General features: G+C 40.6%; 1 protein-coding gene across 5 annotated transcripts in view; it reads left to right on the top strand.

The window, feature by feature from the left end:
- The window catches only part of rgs11 (regulator of G protein signaling 11), a 131563-nt gene that overhangs the window by 18100 nt on the left and 86333 nt on the right, over positions 1-27130 (top strand). For all 5 annotated transcript variants that reach the window (XM_048551669.2, XM_048551665.2, XM_048551666.2 and 2 more), the window contains exons 4-6: positions 18848-18954; positions 25976-26027; positions 26744-26802. In XM_048551669.2, the coding sequence (XP_048407626.1) occupies positions 18848-18954; positions 25976-26027; positions 26744-26802 (218 nt within the window). The remainder of the gene's footprint in view (positions 1-18847; positions 18955-25975; positions 26028-26743; positions 26803-27130) is intronic.

The following is a 27130-nucleotide window of genomic DNA, read 5'->3' as shown; positions in this document are numbered from 1 at the left end:
TCCTCCCCCACCTTCCTGTTATAACTAATGACGTTCTAACATTGTTAATTGTTAGATGATGGCCCTGAGTTTCCTCAGAATTTCAGCCTTTGCGTTGCTGTGACTTTATCAGAAGCACTTCACGCAGTGACATAGCAGCAGAAGGTCCAGGAATTCAGAATTGATACATTGCTAAGTTCACTGTGAATCAGGTTTAATAATTATAATTTGTTATCTAGTCACTTTGCAGCCTGCCTCTGTAGGTAATAAAGCCATTTATAATGTTGCTAAAATTGAAGAAACTTAAAGCACGCTGGTAATCAGAATGTGTTATGCCTCCTGCAGAAAGCTGGGTGTTGCTGCGCTGCTGTGGTGTGTTTTATATCTATTTCAATGTTAACTTTTCACGCTTTGCATACGGTCATATTAACTGGAATAATCAATAATTTGAACACTGGCAGCATGAGCACATTATTTTAAAGAATTAGTGTTTCAGAATTCTGCAAATCTCTTCAGCATGTCTGTGATTACTCACATGGAAGAGACGTTGGGATTTATAATGGGCCATAGCTTTCTGTTTGATTTATACATTTAATATCATCAAGTGGCATTAAAATGTCAATATGTTTCTAAATTTGACCTAATATTTATAAATTTTCTAATTGCTTGTACAAATGGGCACATTCAATAATTTTACTCTGGGCTCAAGGTTATATTTTCGTCTGGTAATTAATTTTAATCAAATGGTAAATGTACAAAAAATGTTATTTAAAAGAGAGTGCAAATGGTCCAAGTTACTATATGTATTGTTGCTACAGAACACGTTTAGCAGTTTGGCAAGCACAGAAATGATCATGAAATGGGATTTGAGCCAGAATAGTTTTGATAAGGATGGATAGAAGAAATAAGGAAAGCATTGGAAAAGCCAAATTGGAAGTAACAAAAAAGTTGTGATGAGAATTTCAGCAGCAAATTGGCAGAAATGGGTAACATGAAAGTGGTTGGTTTCTGTGATGAAAAGGAAATAGATGCACAATTTCAGGACAAAATATAATGCTAAATTTGGGATCAGTCAGGAGAAGGAGTTGGAATCAGTAACAGAGGTGAAAGAAGTTTTCTCAACATTTAATTGAAAAAAATTGTGGTTTGTCCTGGAGTGGATGCCAAACAGTCTATCAACACTGAGGCAGTGGAGAGATTTTAAAGAGACAAAGTTTGATTGTATCGGTGTATGTATGAAACCTGATGTCGTGCTGTCCACTGATGTCACCAAGGGGCAACCTGCAGCTGGGAAATAGGCCAGAAAAAGCAAGTGTAGATCCTTAGGGGAGTCCAGAGGTAGCAGTGCAAGGACAGGAAGAGAAACCATTTCTGGAGATTCGGTGCTAACAATGGAATGAGTTAGGGGCAGTCCTCTGCACCTGGATTGCAGTGGCCTGACAAAGAGTTTCAGCCCATAAGTTGTTTCCAGGAGATGCTTGCCACTGACGTCTCATTTATAGAAAACTGCCATTTCAATATTATCTGTTCCTACCTTGTGTTCATGGGTGGAATAATGATAAGGATTTAACTATTTTCAACCAAATGCACTGAGTTTGAGGTGAATTTCCGAGATGTTCTACTTTTTTACTCTAGCTTTAGTTTAACATTCACAGAAACTCTATAAAGTATAACGTCTTATGCCAGAAGAGACAAGTGGAATTCCTGTACAACATCATTCATTATCTTTCATATCTATTTATGCTATTATGGTGGACAATCTTGGTCAAGTTTGGGTGCTTGACAAACATAAGAGAGCTTGTTTGTTTGAGTTAACTGCCTTTATAAAATTATTTTTTGGTTTAATTGCCAACACGTTTGAGCCTCAGATGGATTTGTTTGGAACAGGTCCCTATGCTTTATATTGACTGGAGATTTTTTTCATGTGGAATATGCTACAAGAGTTTCTTTTGGCTGTATGAATGTTAAATGTTCAGCTTTTACCCTGCTAATCACTGAATGCAAGAGCAGATGATATGAAGTGAAGTCTAAAAAATGCTGAAAATGTTCAGATCTCCATTACTGCCAGCATGTGGAATGAGGCAACTTGATTGAATCTGCACAGCTGCTAATCATGTTGTTTATGCAGTTAAACTGTCTGTGTCTCTCCATGAGTTAGGTGTATTGCCACCATATACTTTGGGTATGCTGAAGGAAAGCCACGAACCATTCTAACTGGAAGAGGCGCTAACATGTCAGAAGTAGTTTACTGTATGTTTGTAACAAGTTTCAGATTACATTGATTTGACAGACATAGAGCAGAAAATCACAAGCCCCTAAATGACATGAGTATTGGCGAGCAAATTGGAGAAAAGGGTGAGATTATCAGTCGTGAGATTCTGGACATTTTGAGACCAGAAATTATGATGCCCCAACCAAGCATTGAATGGTGAGATGACAATTAGCATTAATATTAACTTTATTGTCACATACTCAATGATTACTGTGAAAAGTTTATACTTGCCACTTCCACTGCCATCGTAGGCATAAAGGTACCTAGACACAGCTTCCTACTTACAAGATCTTAGAAAATAAGGAAATAAAATGTCCAACATTGCAGAAATAAATGCTCCGAACAACAGTCTTCCAACCCAGGCCACATTTGACACCAAGCTTCCAGTCCGCTCCGGGCCCTTGCACGAGACTGCACGGCGCTTCACCTTGAGGATTGTGAGGCTGGGAGATTGCTTCAGACTGCCATGCCAGGCTGAATGAATGCCATGCCAGGAAGCTGTCCTGGGAGGCTGTTACTCCAAGCCAGGAGGTCACCATGCCAAACTGAGAGGCCACTCCGAGTGAAGCTTGCTAGTGAATGGTGAGAGGTCCATTTTCATCAATTTTCATGCATCGACTTCTCATTATTAGTTAACATCACCTAATTAATATGCAGTTTCCATTCTCTCACCCGCCAGATAGAAACTCGATCGCACATTTCTCAACATGAAAGTCAGATCAGTTACCTAGCAACTCCACCTTGTTGCTTGCTCTTGCATACCTCAATCTTGGACAGCAGCCCATCTCAGGGCATGCACCATGGGCAGTGACTATCCATAACTCCCGCATACAGACACTGGCACCAGCAAGGTACCAGCTTCACTGTACCTTCATGGCACATCCACTTACAGTATAGACCTGCACTTCAGTGGTGGCCTTTGGAGTACATGAGTACCTTTTCATTGAAGGACTGCTGCCAGGACTCATGGTGCATAGGGATTGGACCAGGGTGCCTCTCAGGCTTAGTCACTTGCTCTTTCAGTGCCTCTTTGGATGCTCTTAGTATCTCTGACCATCCTCACTTTGTCTTTTTGCACTTTGTCCCCTTAGCCAAAGTTTAAAGGCTCACAGCACTTCTGTTTCAATTTGCCTCATTAGCACAGACAAAAGGCAAGCATCTTATCATTGGTGTCTCCTCTCGTCTGTCAAGGGAATGTATGTGTTGGTGTGGCAGACTGTGCTATGTCAGCCTCTCACCCTGCACTATGTGCCTTCAGCATACATGGCAAACACACACTGCATGTGCTTCAGAAAGGTGGCCATGTCTCAAACTCAAGGTAATAGCCCTCGGTCCAGCCTTTGGTCAGAGGGTCCAGGCACAGGAAGCCAAGAGCATCATGCACTTGGACATGGTCAGTCAGCCACTTGGAGTGGTCGGCATTACGGGTCCACTAACATTTCCATGCTTGACCTGCTACAGTGTTCCAACACAACCTGGAGAAACAATACCTCATGTTCTGTTTATGCACTTTACTGCCTGTAGGACAAAGAATAGAGAGGTCCTGATTAAAGAAGAGTCACCAGACCTGAAATGTTGACTCTGCTTTCCCTTAACAGTTGCTGCCAGAACTGCTGAGTTTTTCTAACAATTTCTGTTTTTGTTACATCCTCTAGGACTCAACATTGAGTCCTTCTTTTCTTACATCACCATCCTCCCCAGGCCATGTCTTGCTGTCAACACAGCAGACCCATTTTCTTCTTTCCATAGCTGACACTTGCACTTACTTTATACTTCTGTCACTCCTTTATAACCATTGTCACTTCCTTTGTCATTTACTCTGGGGATTCACACTGTCTGTTCCACTTGCTGCTCCTCCCCCTCTGTCTACATCATAAAACACTTTTTTTCTGGTTCCTTTCAGTTCTGAAAAGAGTCATGCAGAACTCAAATGTAATCTCTGTTTCTCTTTCCACAGATGCATTCTATTTTCAGAATTCCAGAATCCACAGTATTTTGCTTTTGTTTGTATGCTTATAGTTCTGTTTAGCTAAATAAAAGTGAATGTTTTCTAATGTTTAAAGGCTTTCCAGTTTGAGATGATCCCACGTTGAACCATGAGAAGATTTTGAGCTACACTGGGCACTGGGGAGGGTGGCACATCCTTTTAACAATGTTCTAATGCTAAGGATGGGCAAACAGTGTACCTTAGCTTTCAAATAGCAATACATTTATGAATGTGGACCTGTATGTGCAGTGTAGTGCTACTTGTATGCCCTGCGTAGCATTTATTTTTGATTTCCCCTGCCACTGGGAACGCGCATATGGAAGGGTGGCAACTGGCAGGCAGCACTTGACTGGGTACGTGCCTGGTTTTTAAAGATGATGCCAATGGTAGGAATCCCAGGAGGCTCTGCAGTAATGAGTATCTCTGCCTGTGGTGAAAAGGTGAAAACAATGAGTGGGGTGTGATAGGAAATGAGGCAAGTTTCAGAAAATAGTGTGTGAAATCTTGCCAGGTGTCGAGGAGAAAACCTCCGTGAAATTTGACAGAATTGACACTTTACCAGTTTCTTATAAAATTCAGCCCATTGTGACAGAGACTATGAAGAGGTTTGAAACATTAGGCCTGACTCCTTCAAGATCCTAAGCTATTCCCCCAAATATTCATTTCATGCCTTCATAATAGGGAATGCTTAAGGCCCTAAGGTCTGCCCCAGTTTTATCCTTCTCAGACCCTTATACCAATATACATTCACCCCCACCTCTACCATAATCCTTGACTGCCGTGCAGATGAAAATCTGTAACTCTGCCTTGAATGTATTCAATAACACAGCAAACTGCGAATGGAGTATTTCAAAGTTTAATGACCCTTGAATGGAAAAGATTTCTCCTCATGTCTGTCTTAAAGGGAAACCTTTTTATTCTGAAGCTATGCCCCCAATTCTAGCTTCTCAGCACCTAGCCTGCTGAGATCCTTCACAGTCCAATGTCATTTCAAATTGAGTTTTATACAATTATTAGTTGGGAATTATATCTTAAAATGTAAGGTAAGTGAAGAAGTTCATATGACCTGTTCTGCAGTAAGCCTGGGTGATTTGAATGGTAGTGCTCAAAGAAGGGCTTCAATACTTTTTTAATCAAGAAAATGCTGCATGATAGTTACACTTGGAGACTGCATCTAGCCAGCCTCTGGGTTTATAATGAGAAGACTTGGAGTCTCCCAAAGTGGTGGTACCATCTTGTAAGTACAGATGCTGTAGATTGCCTTTTTCATCTAAGATCGATATAAAACTGGATCAAAAATAACTAATTAACTGTTCTACAGAATGTGAATTGAATGCATTTTACTAGTCAGTGGAGAAAAGTTGCGACCTACTATACTCAGATGTGGGGGGAAGTGGTCATTAGACAAAGGAAGGCATCATACAGCATTCCAAGGATACTAAGAAATTCATTCTGGAACGATGAACTTTTATGCTGCTGAATGAATGAAGAACTCTGTGTAAATTTAGGAAAGCACCTTGGGATTGTCACTCAAAAGTACTACTCAGTAGACAGCAATATAGGAAGGGAAATACTACTTTCTTTCTGATTCCTACAGCTAAAATGATCTACCCAAGGAAAAGAAAATAGTGTCGAGCCAATAGTTTATTACAGTCATTTGTTACTATTAAAATGTGGAAAATTGTTATTATTTTTGGCTAATAACCAGAAGTTTGAATCTCACGTCATAAGTCTCTGCAGAGATTGTAACATAGGCTTCAATAAGATCAGCTTTCATTCTTCCAAATGAGAAGCAACCTAATAAATGAAAATCCTTTATCCCAGGTTTTATCTAGTGAATGCTTTTTTCTGAACCAAAAATATGTTTCTTTTACCTCGGTGAAACCAAGCGGAGGCTCTGAAACTGTTTCGTAGAGCATCTGCACTTTGTTCACGACAAACAACAGCACCTTCTGGTCGCGAACCATTTCAACTCCTGCTCCCCCTCCCTGGGTGACATGTCCATCCTGGGCCTCCTCCAGTGTCAGAATGACACCGCCCTCAAACTAGAGGACTAGCACCTCATATTCCACCTTGGGAGCCTGCAACCCAATGGCCTAAATGTGGATTTCACCAGTTTTAAAATGTCCCCACCGCCGGCCTCATCACATGACCAACCGTCCGTCTCATCCCCAACTCCTTGACCTGAAACAACCTGTCCATCTTCTCTCCTACCTATTTTCCCCACTGATCCCACTGACCAATCCCTCCCACTGCCTACCTGCACTCACATATCACCATCCCACCTACCTTCCCCAACCCCACCATTCCTCTATTTATTTCAGGGCTCCCTTCCCCCTCCCCCACTTCTGAAGAAGGATCCCGATCTGAAATGTCAACTTTCCTGCTCATCTGATGCTGGCTGGACTGCTGTGCTCCTCCAACTCCACACTGTGTTATCTCTGACTCCAGCATCTGCAGATCTTACTGTCTCTTAGAAATTGCTCGCAAAGCTCAGCAACCTAGAGAAAAGTCAGAGTTAATGTTTCAGGTTTTGTTCTTTGGTTTAATTAGAAATTTTTCTGATCTGCCTTCATTACAAGCATATCGCTTCATAAAAGAAGAGACTTAAGCTATATGGTCTCTAGGTGCAGTTTCACCAGTGCCCTCTATAGAGTAGCAAAACTTACACCTGCAAATAAACTAATTGGGATTTCCGAGGCAATATCACAGAGTTGCAGTATGATGAAGTTATAAAGATTCACACACAGCTTCTGAAAAGAATTGCTCAAGGGCATCAGATCTTATATATATTTGTATAATAGAATGCTATCAGTTGGATTTTGTTCTGGCACTACTATGTTGACTGCTTGTAAATTGCATGGCACCTCTGAAAATCTGTGAGCCAGCCTTCAGTGAATTGTAAAAAGTATATTGAATGGCTAAAAGCTTCTGGCATTGGGATGGCCTGTGCTTTAAATTCAGAATACCTAGTATTTGTGTATCTGTGTTCTGCCTGTAGTGTTCCTGTCACCAAGCCTTCACTTTTGCCAGGACAATAGGATGCCATGCAATTGACAGTCATAAAGTCTATCATCCTAACACCTGAACTTGACATTCAACAGAGATATATCATTTTTACCTTTGGACTCGTATGATTGTTTGAAATCTTGGCTGTGTCTCTTATTTGTAAAAGCATTTTTCAGTTTTGTAAAAACATTCTTCAATTATAAAGCCACATGCATACTGATATCAATCTAAATATTGATTTGCTTCTCTACATGAGAATTATTCTACTAAATCAAGCTGACAAAGTTTGAATAATTGATGGAATTGCCACAGTGGGTTAATCCGACAAGCATACTGAGAATTGAATGGATCCTAGAGTGCTGCACCCTATTTGTCTAGAGTATTTCTAATAGTCCATCATTTATGACCTGAGTACACGTTTGATTTGAAAGTAGAGATAAGAGTTTTCGAACATTTACTAAATATCAATATTTATCAGAATCCATTTCTGGAGCCAAAAGTAATTGTTGGTAGGTTTTATAATTTGCTTGGATTTGATACAGGATAAAATAGGTCTCTGATGAAGGGTCTAGGCCTGAAACGTCAGCTTTTGTGCTCCTGAGATGCTGTTTGACCTGCTGTGTTCATCCAGCTTCACACTTTATTATCAACTGATATCTGTTGCTTTTTGAAGACATTGCTCGTCCCTAAGGAACATTACTTAATGAGTATTAGGATTCAAATCGCCAGTCTCTGGAGGGGCACTCCTGCCTTTCTGATTGTACAAATGAATCAAGCTAAATTTAAATTTTTGTCCTGATGAAGGGTCTCGATCTGAAATGTTCGCTTTCCTGACCCTCTGACACTACTTGAACTGCTGTGTTCCTCCAGCTCCACTCTGTATTGACTCTGACAGCATTACTCCTTTTTTGGTGAGAGCACCACCTACAGGTAAAAACCTGCTCTTACAAGCCTGTGGCTTTTAAAGATTCATCAAGAAATTTTGAAAATAAACACCTTTTTGAGGCCAAGACAACAAAAGAAAGAAGTCAACTGCCAATTTTAACATTACAGCAACAACAAAAGAGAAGAAAAACAACTTGTAATATCAGAAAAAAGAGAGAAGCCAACGACATCAAAAGCACCACGCTGCAAAGTACATTTTTGCTTGTAATTTTAAAGACTGTAGACAATAATGGAAAGCAAACATCTAACAGTGGACTGACAATTCAATGAAATGCCCTCAGAATTTCAGTTATTTAAGGAAATACTCAGTTTTTATTTCCTGTATCAGCAGATAACTGAGAAAGAAAGAAAGTCAGTCAAGATTCTTTTTACTTTGGACACTAAAGGATTAAGAAATAATTAAACCCTCCATTTATTCTTCTTATGACTGCAAAGATCCTTGACATTTTTCAGATTTTAGAACCAATTAAAGTATGAATCAATTTCAGGCTACTAAAGCCTGTTCACAGCCAGTTCATGTCATATTGCCAACAACCATGTGAAATAAGTGACAAATTTATAGGCATGTGCCAATAAAACTGTATAAAAGTTAACTAAATGAGTTAACTGAAAGCTTTATGGAATGGGTCATTGCCTCAGCACCATCAAACCCTTCAGAAAAGCTCTTTTGGACAAAGCTAAATGATATAAAATTGATGCACTGCTGGAAGACCAAGACAGCAATATCTGCAGGCTCTTGATTCGGGAACAAGTATAGCAGCTATCTGTAGGTTCAGTGGAGTTTGCTGAGGTGTGGTTTGTCTCATCCATAAAACTCTGAAAGATTTTCAGGTGAGGAGTCAGATGTTTGTTCTGACCTTGTGTCAGCAACCCAGAGCCGATCATACAACAGAAAACTTTTGGAAGAGAAATGGAGAAATAACAGAGGTGTTGGACAAGTAGATACCTCTTTCTGGAAACTGGCCCAGCCACAATGGTCTGTGTTTTATGCTCCTAGCGAGTTTGAAGTCAAGGTGGCAAGTAAAGTGAATGGCCTGTTTCTCTACCTGACCTTTCTCAAAACTTATGGTGGGGGGAGGTGGGAGATTTCAGCTAGCCCACCTGCTGTTGGGCCTACAGAGTCCAATTCACTCAAGGACCTCATCCAGCCACCACTGATATTTGACCCACAGTGAGGAAGCCTTCAGTATGATGGAGGCCTGGCAGTTTAATGACCGGGCTGATATTGGCCTAGTAGATGGGAACGTCTTTTATTGGACCCCTGACCCCATCAGAGGCAACCCTGCACCCTCCTGAAGATCAACCAGTTGCTTAATCCTGCCCCCTGCCCAGTTGAATTTAGCTTCCCACCTTCGTCTCACTGGGACCCCAGGTCCTGGGCTCTTTACGACGATGGAATTGCATGCACTTTGGCAATGGTCACCACTTCTGGTGCTGATGGGACAGAGCTGTTGACTGTCTGCTGTCCAAGGCAGGGCTTTCTCTGTAGTGAGGGCAGAAGTCTCATTTTAAAGTGAATCAGTGCCACTCCCAGTCCCAGGCACTCCCACGCCCCCAACCTTTTTAACAGGATGTGCAGAGACCACAGTGTCTGTAAAATCCACCCCTCTAATTCTGTTGACTGAGTGCTTTTCAAAAGAACATCTGTATTTTTGTTGTTTTTCTAAAGGTTAATGACTGAAAGCAATTTTTAATAACGCTGAAGCAATAAAAATAATAAAATGAAGTTCAGCAAGTCAGAAATAAAGGACTGTACTGCCCAGTTTGGAGCATGCAAATGGAGTATAAATAAAGAATCTTGCACTGAGACAGTGCCCTGATGGGATCCCTGCCTTTCAGCAATCTTACCAGAGATGTGTTCTGAAGGGCACCTGGCACCCAGTTCGCAGTAGCAGGTGTCTAGTTAAGTGCCCATTTGAGTCCAAATTGGGGACATGTTGGTGAACTGCCCAGTGTCTGGGCTAGGGGGCAGGAAGCAGCCTTGCAGAAAACCAATGAACCACTGGTGGTCCTTTTAACCCGTCTAAACTTGCAAAAATCATGAGGGCAATATCCCAACCACTGGCCATCCTGTTGGAGGTGTCTTTGCAATTCCCCTGCTTACATCTACAGAACCTTTCCGAATGTGATTACCAATCACCAAAACTCCCTGTGTCCCCACTAGCCCTACCACCCACTCAGTCCACCCACTATCCTTAGTTGGACACACTGAGGCAACTTGTTAATTGGCAACAATCGTGGACATTACCATCAGAAAACATTTGCAGTGTAAGTGTTCTGAACCCACAGTTCAAAGGCCTACCTAAGCAATTCTAATCTTTTCCTTAAGACAAATAATACCTAAATGCTGCAGCTCTGTCTGAGGCAGAGGAGGAAAGTATCTATCCTCCGGACTAAATAGGAAATGTTTCTACCAACTATCTAATTTCCTTACTGATTAATGGAGGAAAAGGTGAGTCATTTCTTTGAGATTCCTTCTTGTGTCTGATGATCCTTGTGAGCCATCATGTTTTGGAGAAACAGTCATCCCCTGAGTTCCAATAATGAGCGTTGAACACCATTTTAATTAATAGCTCTGTTTCTGCTCGGAAACGATCATCAGACAGGCAGGCTTGGTACCTTTTGAAAGAACATCTTTGCTAGAGCTCAGGTGACTTGTCTAGCTCGGTTGCTCAAGATGTTTAATCTAATTTGGGTTTGGAATTACCATAAAGCTTTCCACATTCATTTAAAGGTTCTCCACAAAAGTTCTTTGTAATGATTTCACAAGATACAGATCATGCAAAATGAAGAATCTGCAAATTATTTTTGCATCGTCATTTAAACAGTAATTAAGTAGAAACTGCAGTTTTAATTTTATGAACTTTGCTTGATGCACACTGTGCAGCTATCATGAGCTAGGAATACATCAATGTAAAACTTGGAAACATTGTAAGTGTATCGTTTAAACAAAAGCAAAATGCTGCAGATGCTGGAAATCTGAAATAAAAAGAGAAACTGCTGGAGAGACAGGGCAGGTATGGCAGAATCTTTGGAGAGCAAAACAGGGATAATGTATCAAGTTAAAAGATTCTTAAGAACTGAAGAGAGAGATGCAGAAAGCTGATGGGTTTTATAACCGGAAAGGTTAGAGAGTGAGCAAGGTCAGAGATCACAAGAGTCATAGAACGAAAGGAAAAAGGGAGTTGTCATCATTATAGAGAAATGGGATAGGTTTAGAGTAGAAGTTAACAGCAGAACATAGTTGGCTTTACTGAACTAAGAAAACTAGACACTGGGAGGGGAAGAAAGTGGAGGGAAGAGTTCATAGCTTGAATTTGTCAGACTCAGTGTAGGCTATCAAGTGCCTTCAGCAGAAAATGAGAGCTTGTTCCTCCAGCTTGTGTTGGGCTTCACTGAAATACTGCAACAGATCGAGGACACAAGTGTGAGTACAGATGATGTATTAAAAAGATTAGCAAACAGAAGGCTATGTTTTGGTAATGAAGTGAGTTTTGTTGTTGTGTAAAGTGGTCAGCTAGCCTGTATTTGATCCCCCCACAGTGGAGGAGTGAATACAGTTGAGTAGATTGAAAGAAGTATAAGTAAATGGCTGCCCACCTGGAATGAGTGTTCGAATGGATGAATGCCTGCTGTCATTCCTTGTGACCCAGGTACAGACCCTGGCAGCACTACACTCTCTATGTGCAGCAATGTTTGATGCACTATTTTACACAGGACCTGACGGAAAGTGATTAAAATGTTCCAATGTGCCAGATTGTGGTAAAAACAAACATTTAACCTCTCTAATTTTAAATATCTACCCTAAAGGGACTAGAAATTACTTAGCTAGAATTGATGTTTATTTTGACATTACACGCATTTGAGATTTCTACATTAATTGGAAAATATTTGATGCAACCTTTATGGACCTACAGAAATGATTAAGATGTTTGCAATGGAAAATTAAACTTTAATCTGACTCAAGAAAAACACTTCTGCGTTTCTTACAAGTGTTATAATCTTGATGAACTTGAGAAATTCCAGTTTACTGGCATAACGACGGGGACAAGGTGCAGAATTAAGAATATGTTGACAGAATGACTTGTTTGCAAATGTTTAAATCATTTTTGAGCTCTGAAAAATGTTGTTCTGACGTGTGTAAATTAAAGATGGTTGTTAAAGTATGGGCATGAAAGGATCAGATCTAAGCTCTGCAATCCTGCCACATCCAGCCATGAATGATGGAGGGATAATTGAATATTAGACAGTAAGAGTGGTGGCTCACAAACACCTCCATCCACAAGGATGGGGAAGCCAACACATCAGTGCAAAAGTCATAGCTAAAACATTTATACCCATCTTCCAAAGAAGCCATAGCCATAGTCATAGAGCTGTATGGCATGGAAACAGACCCTTTGGCCCATGCCGATCAGATATCCTAAATTAATCTAGTCCCATTTGGCTGCTATCTTTCTGAACCCATCCAGATGCATTTTAAATATTGTGTTTGTACACGCCCTCCACCATTTCCTCTGGCAGCTCGTTCCATACACGCAGTACCCTCAGTGATCCCTTTCAAACCCTTCCCCTCTGGTTGTGGACTTCCCCCACCCTGGGGGAGAAAGACCTTGCCTATTCTCCTTATCAATGCCCCTCATGATTTTTTAAACCTCTGTAAGGTCACTCCTCAGCCTCTGATGCTCCAGGGAAAATTTACCCAGCTTATTCAGACTCTCCCTAATCCCCCCAACCCTGGCAGCATCCTTGTAAATTTTTGCTGAAATCAGCCTGGACTGGATGGACCGAATGGTCCGTTTCTGTGCTGAATGACTATATGAACCCTTTCAAGTTTCACAACATCCTTCCTGTAGCAGGGAGACCAGAATTGTATGCATTATTCCAAAAGTGGCCTAACCAATGTTCTGTACAGCCGCAACATGACCTCCCAACTTCTATACTCAATGCAGTAACCGATAAAGGCAATCATGCCAAACGGTGCCTTCACCACACACATGTCTCCATCCCACCCCAAATCCCATAATCCCATGCAGCCCCAGGTGGGCCTGTCAAGAACAGTCATTCGGTTGCCAAGTCTTTAGCCAACAGCACAGCCACAGTTAGGCTCATTCATCGAACTGAACCAGCTGCTGGCCTTATGCAGTGTATACAAGGCCAGGGAGGGGGCAGACCACAAAAGGCTTCGAGGGAGGAGAGCCTGCAGTGACGTTCTCACTCGGCCTGGCACCATTCCTCATGGATGGAGGGCAGGGGAGAATGGGGGAATCATTCCCACGGGGTGCTAAATGGATGATCCATCTCAATCTCCGCCTGAGATCTCCAGCATTACTGATGCGAGACTGCAACCATTTTGATGAATTCCACATGATGTTAATGAACAGCAGAAAGCATTGGTTACTGCAAAGCTTGTGGGCCCTGGCAATATTTCATCAATGTTATTGAAGACACACTCCAAAACTAGCTCAGTGGTCAAGCTGATCCATGTAGCTTAATACTGGCATGTACCCTGTATTCTGGACAATTGCCCAGGTGTGCCCTATCTAAGAAAAGCCTGAAAATCCAACCCAACCAAACCAAATGCCACTCGTCAGTCTTCTCTTGATCATGGGTTAACACTGCTGCCTCACAGCGCCAGGGACCCCCGTTTGATTCCACCCTCCAGGCTAACTGTGTGGAGTTTGCACATTCTCTCCGTGTCTGCGTGGGTTTCCACCAGGTTGTCCGGTTTCCTCCCACAGTCCAAAATGTGCAGGCTAGGTGGATTGGCTATGCAAAATTGCCTGTAGTGTTCAGGGATATGTAGGTTATAGGGGGATTGTTCTGGTTGGGATGCTCCAAGGGTTGGAGGGGACTTGTTGGGCCGAAGGGCATGTTTCTACACTGTAGGGATTCTATTCTATTCTAAAGCGATGAAAGAGGTTCATGACAGTGCAATCAAACAGATCTTATTCAGCAAGAACCTCTTCATTTATACTGTGGTTGGGTTCTGGCAGCTCCACCTACCTGTTGATCTTAACGCAACCATTGGTCCAAACGTGAACAAATAAGCTTATCAAAAGAGAGGTGATATAAAGGCAGCATTTCAATGAGTGTGGCATCCAGGAGCCCTGGCAAAATTTAAGCCATTAGGAAATGCACCACTGGTTAGAATCATACCTAGCACAAAGAAACATGGTTGTGTTTGGAGGTCAGCCATCTTAGCCTGAAGACATTGATGCAGGAGTCCCTCAGGGATTCAGTCATCTTTAGCTACTTTCATCATGGACCTTCCCTCCAAAATGAGGTCATTTCTGGGGTGTTTGCTAATTGCTCATTATTTAACTCCATTTGCACTCTTCAGATTCTAATGTCGGTCGTGCCCACATGGAGCAAGACCTGGAGACCCTTACCTTTTTGGCCACAAGCTTGCGTTTCCCATTCCAATACTTGATGGCTATGGAAGAAGAACTAAACTTTTGATTTTTCAACCCGTAAATCCTTTCAATATGCTTCAGATAAACAGTGAGAATGGGAAAGCATCCTGGTCAGCCATGTTTGATACTCAGTGGTACTCCTCAAACTGTAACCACTGCCAAAAGACTTGTTCCACGAAACCACAGCTATAATTATAGAACATCAGCATCTGCTTATCTGCCTCACGTGATACTGAACTGGGAACCTTCTTGGTCTAAGAGATATAAGTTGAACTTGGGTGCCAGAAAAAGATAATCTTCAACAAGAAAGAATCTAATTGTCTGACTTTGACATTCAATGGTATTCCCTTTGCTGAATCCCCCATTAACAGTGTCTTTGAGATTATCATTTACTAGAAACTGAACTGCACCAAACACCAAAAATGTTTTGGCTACAAGATCAGGTCAAAGGCAGGGAGTTCTACAGCCAGCATCTCACCTCCTGACTCCCAATACACTCTCCACCACCTACAAAACACAAGTCAAGAGTGTGATTGAAAATTCGCCACTTGCCCAAGTGAATTTCCAACAACACCAAAGAAGCTTAGAACATAGAACATAGAACATAGAACAGTACAGCACAGAACAGGCCCTTCAGCCCACAATGTTGTGCCGACCATTGATCCTCATGGATGCACCCTCAAATTTCTGTGACCATATGCATGTCCAGCAGTCTCTTAAATGACCCCAATGACCTTGCTTCCACAACTGCTGCTGGCAACGCATTCCATGCTCTCACAACTCTCTGCGTAAAGAACCTGCCTCTGACATCCCCTCTATACTTTCCACCAACCAGCTTAAAACTATGACCCCTCGTGCTAGCCATTTCTGCCCTGGGAAATAGTCTCTGGCTATCGACTCTATCTATGCCTCTCATTATCTTGTATACCTCAATTAGGTCCCCTCTCCTCCTCCTTTTCTCCAATGAAAAGAGACCGAGCTCAGTCAACCTCTCTTCATAAGATAAGCCCTCCAGTCCAGGCAGCATCCTGGTAAACCTCCTCTGAACCCTCTCCAAAGCATCCACATCTTTCCTATAATAGGGCGCCCAGAACTGGACGCAGTATTCCAAGTGCGGTCTAACCAAAGTTTTATAGAGCTGCAACAAGATCTCACGACTCTTAAACTCAATCCCCCTGTTAATGAAAGCCAAAACACCATATGCTTTCTTAACAACCCTGTCCACTTGGGTGGCCATTTTAAGGGATCTATGTATCTGCACACCAAGATCCCTCTGTTCCTCCACGCTGCCAAGAATCCTATCCTTAATCCTGTACTCAGCTTTCAAATTCGACCTTCCAAAATGCATCACCTCGCATTTATCCAGGTTGAACTCCATCTGCCACCTCTCAGCCCATCTCTGCATCCTGTCAATGTCCCGCTGCAGCCTACAACAGCCCTCTACACTGTCAACGACACCTCCGACCTTTGTGTCGTCTGCAAACTTGCTGACCCATCCTTCAATTCCCTCGTCCAAGTCATTAATAAAAATTACAAACAGTAGAGGCCCAAGGACAGAGCCCTGTGGAACCCCACTCACCACTGACTTCCAGGCAGAATATTTTCCTTCTACTACCACTCGCTGTCTTCTGTTGGCCAGCCAATTCTGTATCCAGCTTGACACCTTCCAGGGCAAAGCAGCCCACTTGATTAGCATTGCCTTCCACCACCTTAAACACTTCCTCCCTCCATGATTAATACGCAGTGGCAACAGCGTGTTATACCTGCAAGATGCAATAATTCACCCAGCCTCCTTTTGATAATATCTCCCACCATGCATCCTCCATCACCTAGAAAGACAAAGATAGCAGATGCCTGGGTGCACCATCATCTGCAAGATTTTCTCCAAGTCTCTCATCATCTTAACTTGGTCTCTATTGCTGTTGCTTTGTTATTGCTGTATCAAGCTCACAGAACGTGCACCCTAGCAACACTGTGACTTCTACCGATACCACATGAACTGCCAGTGGCTCAAGAACGGGGCTTATCACCGCCATCTTAAGTGCAGTCAGGGATGGGCAACAAATGTTGGCCTTGCTAGCAGCACCCACATCCCATGAAAGAAAGTTTTTAAGTAATATTATTGGCCAAGTGTTGGAAAATGGCAGTAGGGTAGATCGTTTTTTGTAAATCCAGACTCAATGGGCAAAGGGGCCTCTTCTGTAGGGTATGATTCTGGTGCTTGTTTGCATTATCTAAGTATTATTCTCAAACTTTTTCAACATTGCCAATAGCTTCCAGAAGTGTTGCGGTTACGGCATCAACGCAGCTAGATACAGATAAGGTACAGGTTATTCTTGATCTAACAGAATGGTGGAACTGTATCAAAGAACTGATTGTGTTCATTGTGTGAGAAGAGGGCTTATGGAGTGTTTAAAGTCAGAAATCACACAACGCCAGGTTATAGTCCAACAGGTTTATTTGGAATTACACAAGCTTTCAGAGTGCGTTCCCTTCATCAGGACTGCACCTGATGAAGTGGCTGCACTCTGAAAGCTTGTTTAATTCCAAATAAACCTGTTGGACTATGACCTGGTGTAGTGTGATTTCTGACTTTTTGTCTGTCCCAGTCCAACACCAGCACCTCCACATTATGGATACCATAGGATGCAAATTTTCTAATAACATTCAGATTGGAAAGTACAGAGTAATGAAGTAGGTTGAAGAAAAGTGGTGTGGTGTAGTGAATGGCTATAGACGTTTGAAGAGAAGTCGAAGAGGAGCGTATTGAGTAGTGAGGTAAGAGACGGTGTGAGCAGGGACTATATTAAATGATATTTGAGAGTCTTAGCTCATCAAATTTTGCATGTTTTTGAAGCTAAGGTCCTTGCATTGACCCTAACAGCCCCCACCTACTGATATAGTGCTGTTACTTGAATGTAAGTAATTTTCCTACCAAAAGGAAAACCTAATTAGCGATATCTATTTGAACTCAAGGCCTGAAAGACCTCATCCTGTTGCTATGTTCCCTTTTCCTGGCCACTGCTTGGACCAGGGCCACTAATGAGACTTCAGAGCACCTAGGAGCTTGACCTGAAGGCCTTACAACCATTTCTATTTTAAATGCTTTCTTTCCTGTCTGCAGCTCAAATCATCTCCACTTTAACAATAAAGCTGGTTTCAAATCTGAGGTGAATAAATTTTTGTTAAGCAAAGTTATTAAAGGATATGGGCCAAAGGTAGGTATATTGAATTACGCCGCAGATTAACAATGATCTCAGTGAATGGTGGAACAGGTTTGAGGGGCTGAATTCCTACTCCTCTTCCAATCTCCCTATATTTCTTTCTGCATTCACTAATTTGATATTGAGCCATTGAAGGTTGAGGTAAGAATGCTGTCCATCTGACTCCTAATCGAGAGCTGATATCAGCATGAGATTATTCTGTGTGATCTGTCTTTCCCTGTTCTCTAATTCCGCTATTTCCAATTTTCACAATGAGGATAAATAATTCCGCTATTTCCAATTTTCATAATGAGGATAAATAATTCTGCTATTTCGAATTTTCACAATGAGGATAAATAATTCAGAGCTTTATGTCTGATTTTAACTCTCCTGTCCATGCATTTCACCAGCTTGCCTACTCAAAGTTCAGGCAAAATTAGAATTCACTTTAATATTATTTTACCTTGAATGATATCTGTTTATAGTTTTATACTTCAGGCTCACACTTTCACCTTGATTTATTAGAAAATTGTTTTCTTCAAATGTTGCTTTGAGTTTCTGCATTCTGTTATACTCAGAAAAATTTTCCAGTCTTTATTTTTGGAAAATGGAAATGTATGTTTTTTTCTTAATAAGTGAGAAGTCTGTCAATAAAAGCTGAAATAAAAATTGGTTGTAATTAGTTGTCATTTATGAAGCATTCACAAAATAAGTGTGGTATTTTCAGTTAAATTGTTAAGAAAAATTCTGAAATGACGTGGAAAATCTGAAATTAAGACGAAAATCTGGAAATTTATTGTGTTCAATGTTATCATACAAATTTTCACCCATTCACATAAATTCATTTTTATACTATTTTAACAAATACATTGATTCATTTAAAATAAAAGTGTTTCTGCCTCTGCTTAAATGTTAGGTCCAGAGTTTGATACCAAAGCACAGTGGTTGTATATTTATATTGTCTTGAGCATTTCTAGGCTAATCATTTGTATCACCAATGAGTTGCCATTTATTGGGACGTTTTGTTTCTGTACTGCAGAATCCCTTCACCTTGGTGACCTACTAGTAAAGTATGGCTACATTTACCCACTAAAGGATCCAAAGAACTTGGTTCTCCAGGCCGATGATTCTCCTTATCGATTTCAGGTAAGGCCTTGTGAACTTAATAACTTTACAAAAAGAAAAATTGTGCCATTGCCTTTACCTGTCAGATATTGAACATACATCAATATATGTCAGAAAGCTTTCTGGTTTTTACGTAAAATAATCCGCTGTAGAACAATGGACTTCTAGATAAAAAGAAAGCACAGCTTTAATCTGCTTTAATATAAAAAACAGAGTTTCAACATGTGTAAATATTTATTAAACAAAATTAATGTTCAGTCAAATACAGAAAATGTTATGTCTATCACTTCTATGGCAGTATGCCTTTCAGGCACGTGACTTGAGAGTAAAAAAAGTCTCAGCCTTCAGCTTAACTTGGGTCACAAGCAGCATAGTGTGCTGAGGAACTGTCACTCTTTGTAACCGAACAGCTTAACAATAGTGAGGATTAGTACTTGCCTGTGAATGTAATGTTTGTATGAAACTGCAACCATTTCTAAGATTCAGAATTTACTTCTCAGTTGCATATCGTTCTAATATATTTAAGTAAAAGACACAAAGCAATCAACGTTTGAACACATTTGAGTTGATCATTTGTCCAATTCTTTGCATATAACCTGGGGAGGAAATTTAAGTGATTTCAATCTGCCTGTTTGGTGATGTTGCTTTGAATTTTCATACTGGGCAATCACAACTAAATGTAAATAACTGAAACATATCATTTGTACTCTGGTCATTCTGGGTGATATTTAAAATTGATGTTTAAAATCACAGAAACTTTCAATGCTGCAAAAGCCTGCAAGCACTTGATTGCATACTTGGCCTGAGTCCAAAACAGTGCTAACAAATTGATGGATAAAAGTCCTGCTGAATAAAGCCTTGTGGGATTGGGTTCATAAACTGACTGATATGACTAAAAGCTAGATTTAAAAGGGCATGTAGCTGCTGGCACACTACCATTAGTTTGATGTGCTATTTTGATTAATGGATTTCCAAGACTGTTGTGAGCTTTCAGGCTGCCTTTTACTTCACTTTACTTTTGGTGTATTTTGCTCTTATTCTGACTGCCTACCATATCAGCCAATTTTGAATTCTTGCCTTATTAGAGAAACAGTCAGAAGTGAAGAATCAACCAAGCTGATGAAACACAGTGCATGTGAAGAGCACTGTCCGTAAAGTGAGCAATTCGCAGAAGGTCACCTCTATCCCACAGGTTCATTTCCCTAAATGCACTTTCTATATCCTGGATAGGGTGTTCTTCATCACTAGCTTAGATGAGGACTTGCTGCAATATGCAAATAATTGCAGGTTCAAGCATTATATCATTGACAATACAGTCATGGAGTCATACAGTATGGAGACCAGCTCTTTGGCCCAACTCAACCATGCAGACCAGTTTCCTAAACTGAAATGGTCCCATTTGCCTGCATTTGGCCCATATTCCCTTAAACCCTTCCTAACTATGAATCTATCCAAATGTCTTTTAAATTTTGTAACTGTACCAGTCTTGAAAGTTTCCTCCAGCAGCCCATTCCATATATGGCCCACACTCTGCGTGAAAATGTTGCCACGCTGGTCCCTTTTAAATCTTTCCCCTCTCACCTTAAGCCGGTGCCCTCTAGTTTTGGACTCCCCTATCTTGGGCAAAAGACATTTGCTAGTCCCTGATCCATGCCCCTTGTGATTTCATAAACCTCTATAAGGTCACCCCTTAGCCTCCTACCTGCAGGGAAAGAAGTCCCAGCCCATACAGCCTCTCTTTATAAGTTGCCAATCAGAGTAACATCCTTGTAATTCTTTTTTGCACTCTTTCAAATTTAATAACATCCTTCCTATGGCAGGGCAACTAGAACTGTATCCAGTTCTCCCCAAATGTGACCCTACCAAATCTGTGACATGGCATTCCATCTCCTAAACACAAATCTTCTGACCAATGAAAGCAAGCATGCCAAATGCCACCTTCACCACCCATTTCTCAGCTATGGTGCCACTTTCAAGGAACTGTGTACCTGCACCCTTAGGTCTCCCTGTTTGACAATACTCCCAGGGCCCTGTCATAAACTATGTAAGTCCCGCCCTGGTTTGCCTTACCAGAATGCAACATTTCACATTTACTAGAATTAAACTCCATCTGAATTCTTCGGTCTGAAGGCCCAATTATAGAGTCATAGATTCATACAACACAAAAACAGACCATTCAGTCCGACCAGTTCCTGTCAACTATAATCCAAACTAATCTAGCCCGCCTGCATGCACTTGGCCCACATTCCTTCAAACATTTCTTATTTGTGTACTTATTCCAAGCGTCTTTTAAAATTTGTGACTGTACCCAAATCCACTCTTTCCTCTGGATGCTGAATACGATCCTACCATGCTGTTAGATATCCATCTTCATTGTCCACTATACCATCAATTTTGGTGTCATCCACAAACTTATTAACCATACCTCCTATGTTTTCATTCACTTTGTTTATATGAATGATGAACAATGGTGGACCCAGCACTTATTCTTGTGGTACACCAATGGTCGCAGGCCTCAATCTAAACAACAGCCTTCTACTGTACCCTTTGTCTCCTACTGTAAACCCAATTTTGAACCCATATGGATACCTCTCCCTGGATCCCGTGTGATCTTACTAACCAGTCTACCATGTAGAGCCTTGTCAAAGGCCTTGCTAAAGCCTATGTAGACAACATCTGTGACCCTGCCTTCATCTGTTGTCTTAGTCAGATCTTCAAATGCCTCAACCAAATTTGTGAGACAAGACTTCTCACACGCAAAGCCATGTTGACAATCCCTAATTCATCCTTGCCTTTCCAGATGTATATAAATCCTGTCCCTCAGAATCCCCTTCAACAACTCCGGCTCACCAGTCTATAATTCCCTGGCTTTTCCTTGCAGCCTTCTGTAAATAATGTCATAACATTAACCACCCTCCAGCCTTCTGGCACCTCGCCTGTGGCCGCCAGTGATACAAATATCTCTGCTAAGGGTCTGGCAATTTCTTCCCTAGCTTCCCACAGTATCCTGGAATACACTTGAATCAGGTTCTAGGGATTTACCTACCTTTATGCACTTTAAGACCTGCAGCACTTCCTCTTCTGTAATGTGGATTGTTTTCAAGACATCACTGTTTATTTCCCCAGATGCCCTAGTTTCCATGCCTTTCATCACAATAAATACTGATGAGAAATATTCGTTTTGGATCTCACCCATCTCCTGTGGTTCCCCACAAAAATGGCTTCATTGATCTTTAAGGGACCCTATTCTCTCCCTAGCTATACATTTGCCCTTAGTATACTGGTAGAGTTTCTTTGGATTCTTCTTAACCCTATCAATGAAAGCTATCTCAGGTCTCCTTTTCTCCCCCTCCTGATTTCCCTCTTACATGTATTTCTATGATCCCTACACTCCTCAAGAGATTCAAGTGATCCCAGCTGTCTATACCATGCATATGCTTCCTTCTTTTCCTTGATCGTAGCCTCAATTTCCCTTGTCATCCAGCGTTCCCTCCTCCTGCCAGCCTTGCCATTCATACTAACTGGAACATGCTTGTCCTGAACTCACTAACTTGCTTTTGAAAGCCTTCCACTTGCCAGATGTCCCTTTTTACCTGTGAACAGCCTTCCCCAATCAACTTTTGGAAGTTCCTGGCTGATACCATCAAAATTGCCCTTGCCCCAGTTTGGAACTTTAACTTATGGACTTAGCTAACCCTTTTCCATAGCTATTTTAAAACTAATAGAATTATGGTCCCTGGTCCCAAAGTGCTCTCCCATGAACACCTCAGTCATTTGCCCTGCCTTATTTCCCAAGAGGAGGACGGGTTTTACCCTTTCTGTAGTAGAGCCATCTATATAGTGATTGAGAAAGTTTGACTGAACACATTTAACAAATTCCTCCCTATCCAAGCTCTTAACATTTTGGTGGTCCCGGTCTATGTTTGGAAAGTTAAAATCCCCTACTATTTCAAGCCTGTTATTCTTACGCTTATTATCTCCCTACACATTTGGCATATTGAAACGAAGTTTCGGGACAGCTAAGTTGAACTTCTTCTGAATGAGAACCAAAGTTTCCTGCAGGTTCTCCAACATGTTCACCATCAGGTGCTCAAAATTGGCATCTTTAACTAAACTGGATATATCTCCAAAATGTACATTCAGAATCACAATGCTAGATTAATACATACTCATTGTTTCTGATGCAGTCAGTGTGCCAACTTCAAGTTGTCTGCTAAATTTTCTTCTAATTTTTTTCATGGAATGTGGGCATCCTTGGTAAGGCCAACATTAGTTGCTCATGCCTAATTATTCTTGAGCTGAGTGGCTTGAAGGGCTATTTTAAAGGACAGTTGAGAGTCAACCACATACCTGTGGATGTGGAGACACACTTAAAACCGTAGATTTCCTTCTCTGCATGTTACTCGTGAGTAGGTAGGGTTTTACAACAATTAGTAGTATCATGGTGACCTCGACTGGAAAGAGATTTGAATTCCAGAACTTAAATTCCACCAGCTGTGCTGGTGAGACTTGAACCCATGTCATCCGATAATGGGCCTGAGCCTCTGGAATACCAGTCGACTCCACCACTGACTATTCATGATAGTTGTGTAGTGCAGCATTTTGTTTAATATTTAGATGCCTCAATAGGAAAACATAAGGTCATGCCCTAACATGTAACATTTAAACAGGAGTTGCACTCTGCCTGGATCAGAAATTGGAAACATTTGCACAAGAATGTCTGCAAAAGAAAGATACGTGTATGATAGCACGACAGGGAGACTGCGTACTGCAAGGTTCTGTGACATTGCTGTTAATACCTTTGCAAAGTTGCCGTGTTGGGGTGATGGATCAGAAGAAAAATGGGAGGTTCTTCAGACAATCTTTGTAAAGGTAGTGGGACCAGAGAACCTTGCTAATTAATGTCAGGTTTAATTGAGGAGAAACATTGACTTAGAGCTGCATTTTACCAAAGATCTGCTAAGTGCTGATTTTGGGGAGTTTCATGGAAGTTGTCTCTCTGTGAGCCCCAGTAAATTACCTCACACAATTTTACATGTTTTGTCGTATTTGTTTTAGACAGCTCACTTGATTTGGAAATAAGAACACCAAACTGAGTCGTCAACTTCAATAATATGTAGACAGTGCAGACTAGCATTGAAAATAAATGACAGATCAAAATTCCAAAAGTATTTGTAAGTGTAGAATATGATTCAAAACACAATAAATCAGTGAATTGTTTTGATGCTTAGATAATGAATTCATATTGCTTTTCTCATGCTCCCCCCCCCCCCCCCACCCCTCAGTCCCACAACCACATAGCGGTTTCAGCAGAGTATCCTCTGTCTATGTAGTTCAATACTACGTTGGTTATTGTGTTTATTCACTCAGCCATCACGGAAGCTTGTTTATTTGTGTTATTTTTGGAATGGATCAGACTGTCTTTGCACGAAAATCCACTTCTCGGAGGAATACCGACAGCGCCAAATTAGCACTAGTTCCTTCTGTAGTTCGTGAATGGTGGTGCTCCCAAAGGATAGTATTATTCCAAAATACAGTTATATAGTTAAAGCAACCATTTTGTGTTTTACTAGTTAAGAAAGTGTTGCATGGCATTGTGCCAGTAACCCAATGGAACCAGGAGTTAGTTTAAAAAAAGTATTTCTCTGTAGTATGACCGAATAATGTTAATGCTTGCTGGAACTCATTTGTCTATGATAAATTGAAGAAATTCCCATATGTACGTGTGACTGTTTACCAAGACGCATGCTATAACACAGGTCCACTCACTAGATGTAATGCTGTATTTGAAGCTATAAATTTAACTGTTACGGTGTTTAAGGTAACCAACTGCTGCCGAAATCGTGCAATTTTGATACGTATAGAGATTGTTAGTTTGTGTCTCTGTTAGTTAAAAAAATTGTTAAATGATCTGTGCCTTCCTTGCGATGTTACTTTCAATTGTATTAGTGTATTAAATTGCAGTCTGTGATGTTTAATCACTAAACCTTTTCATATGCACAGCCATTCACATTGCGCGATAATAATGCACTAAAACTTCCTTGTTATTTATATTCTTACAACTACAGTGGATATATTCCATGCTTCTGTGAAAATAAAATGGAATGGGGGTGATCTTGCCATTATTTGGAAATATAGTCAATTGTGTAAGAAAGCTACTAAATATTTTAATACCTGCTTCCTGGTTTAACTGAAGTATGACCATGACTTGAAGCAGGACAATAGCACTGTGGTGCTGACTCCAGAGGGATGGGACAGTTATGTAATTGGATCAGGTTGATTTATTATACAATATAGAAATGTTTTTGTATCCTAACATTTATGTACCAATTGAGGGGTAGTAGTGTAATAGAAAACTAATGCCCATTAGTTTGTATCCTGACCACTGTTGCTGTAGATATCAGATAAACCCAATGGAATACCCAACTTTATACAAATTGATTTATTTTTCAAACTATGTTAAGAGCAAACACAGGTTTTCAGGTATGGCATCACTAAACATGTGATAAGGCACCACAAGTTATTAAATACTGGCACAGGCATTATCGAGCAAAATTGCCATTTGGAAGGAAACAAAGAAAGGAAGGAAACTAAATATGAAAACACCCAGCTGTATTAAAATGCCATGAGATTACTATAGGTTTTGTTTAGGGGGAGGTGATGGCCTCATGGTATTACTGCTGGATTGTTAAACCAGAGACCCAGGCAATGTTCTTGGGACCTGGGTTTGAATCCTGCCATGACAGATGTTGGAATTTGAATTCAATAAATATCTGGTATTAAGAGTCTAATGATAACCACGAACCCATGGCAGATTGTTGGGGGAAAAACCCAGCTGTTTCACTCATGCCCTTTAGGGAAAGAATCTGCAGTCCTTACCTGGTCTGGCCTAAATGTGACTCCAAGTCCACAGCAATGTGATTGACACTTAACTGCCATCTGGACAATTAGGGATGGGCAATAAATGCTGCTTAGTCCTCATATTATGAATGAATAAAGTTTTAAAATTATAAGTAACCTATTTCCTTTCCCATCTTTCTAGACCCCTTACTTCTGGACTTCATATAAATGGCCAGCAACAGAACTTGATTATGGTAAGTATGCATTCAATTTGTAACTAAATGTAACAAATGTATTTGTAACAGAAGTTTAAAGCTTAATTTTTCAGCTAATGTTTATTTGTTACAGTTTTGAAGTACACTTTCAACAATGGCTTGCATTTATGTAGTACTCTTCATTTAGGTAAAGGAGAAGCTTTCAATGGACAGAAGGTGACATTGAACAACAAGAGATTTGGGGAAAGAAATTTTAGGATTCAAGTCTAAACATGCAACATTTTTCAAAGATAGATGTATAGATATATATGTCATTTATTGATTAGGATACGACATAAAATTTGACTGGAAAAATCAAGGTCCATTCAGTTTCTAAAAGTTATATTCTGATCGTCAAGTATTTCTCAATTAAAATAAGGCATTTTAACATTTAAGAAATATTGCTGAGAAAAAATGCACTTTGTTTCATGACAGTTCACAAGAATTCTAATTCAAAGGGGAAACCAACATTATATGACAATTATGTTAAATCTTTCTAAAGATAATTTCTTCTGTGATGTGATGTTCACAATGTTGAAAGTTTTGGAAAGTCACACTTTGCAGTAAGTTGTATGAAAAATTAGATCTATTGGGCAGACACTCTGACATATAATAGATCTTATGTTTTGTTTTTGTGCTATGTAACATCAGCGAAGAGTAACACTTTCAATCCTCTAAGGTACTGCGTTATATCTTGTGAATCTTTTGGTCCTTAGCTATTTATTTGACTAAGAAGAGCACAAGGAGGCAGGGAGACTTAGTTGACTACGAGAAGGTAAGAAAACATTTTCCTTAACTTGAATTTGAACAGCAGCATTTTATCTGTCTTAAATATTTGTGATTTTTCTATGTCTATAGCGGTTGTCACAATTTTGTTAACTATTCAAAAAATCCCAATCGTGTGAAATAATTGAAGCTGTTATAAATCAGGAAAATTAGATACATTTTGAAAAATAAATCAAAAATGAATATCATTCAAAATATTGCTTATAGATAAGTGTTTATTGAGTTGAAGCAGAAACCGTTAACCTGCTGTGCTCTAAATGGCAATTTTACATGGAAATGAGTTCAGCTAACAGATGTTGCCCTGAAATTAGGTCACT

The sequence above is a fragment of the Stegostoma tigrinum genome, chromosome 23 (assembly GCF_030684315.1).
Source record: "Stegostoma tigrinum isolate sSteTig4 chromosome 23, sSteTig4.hap1, whole genome shotgun sequence".
Taxonomy (NCBI): domain Eukaryota; kingdom Metazoa; phylum Chordata; class Chondrichthyes; order Orectolobiformes; family Stegostomatidae; genus Stegostoma; species Stegostoma tigrinum.
This window is presented reverse-complemented; position numbering and strand designations above follow the sequence as displayed.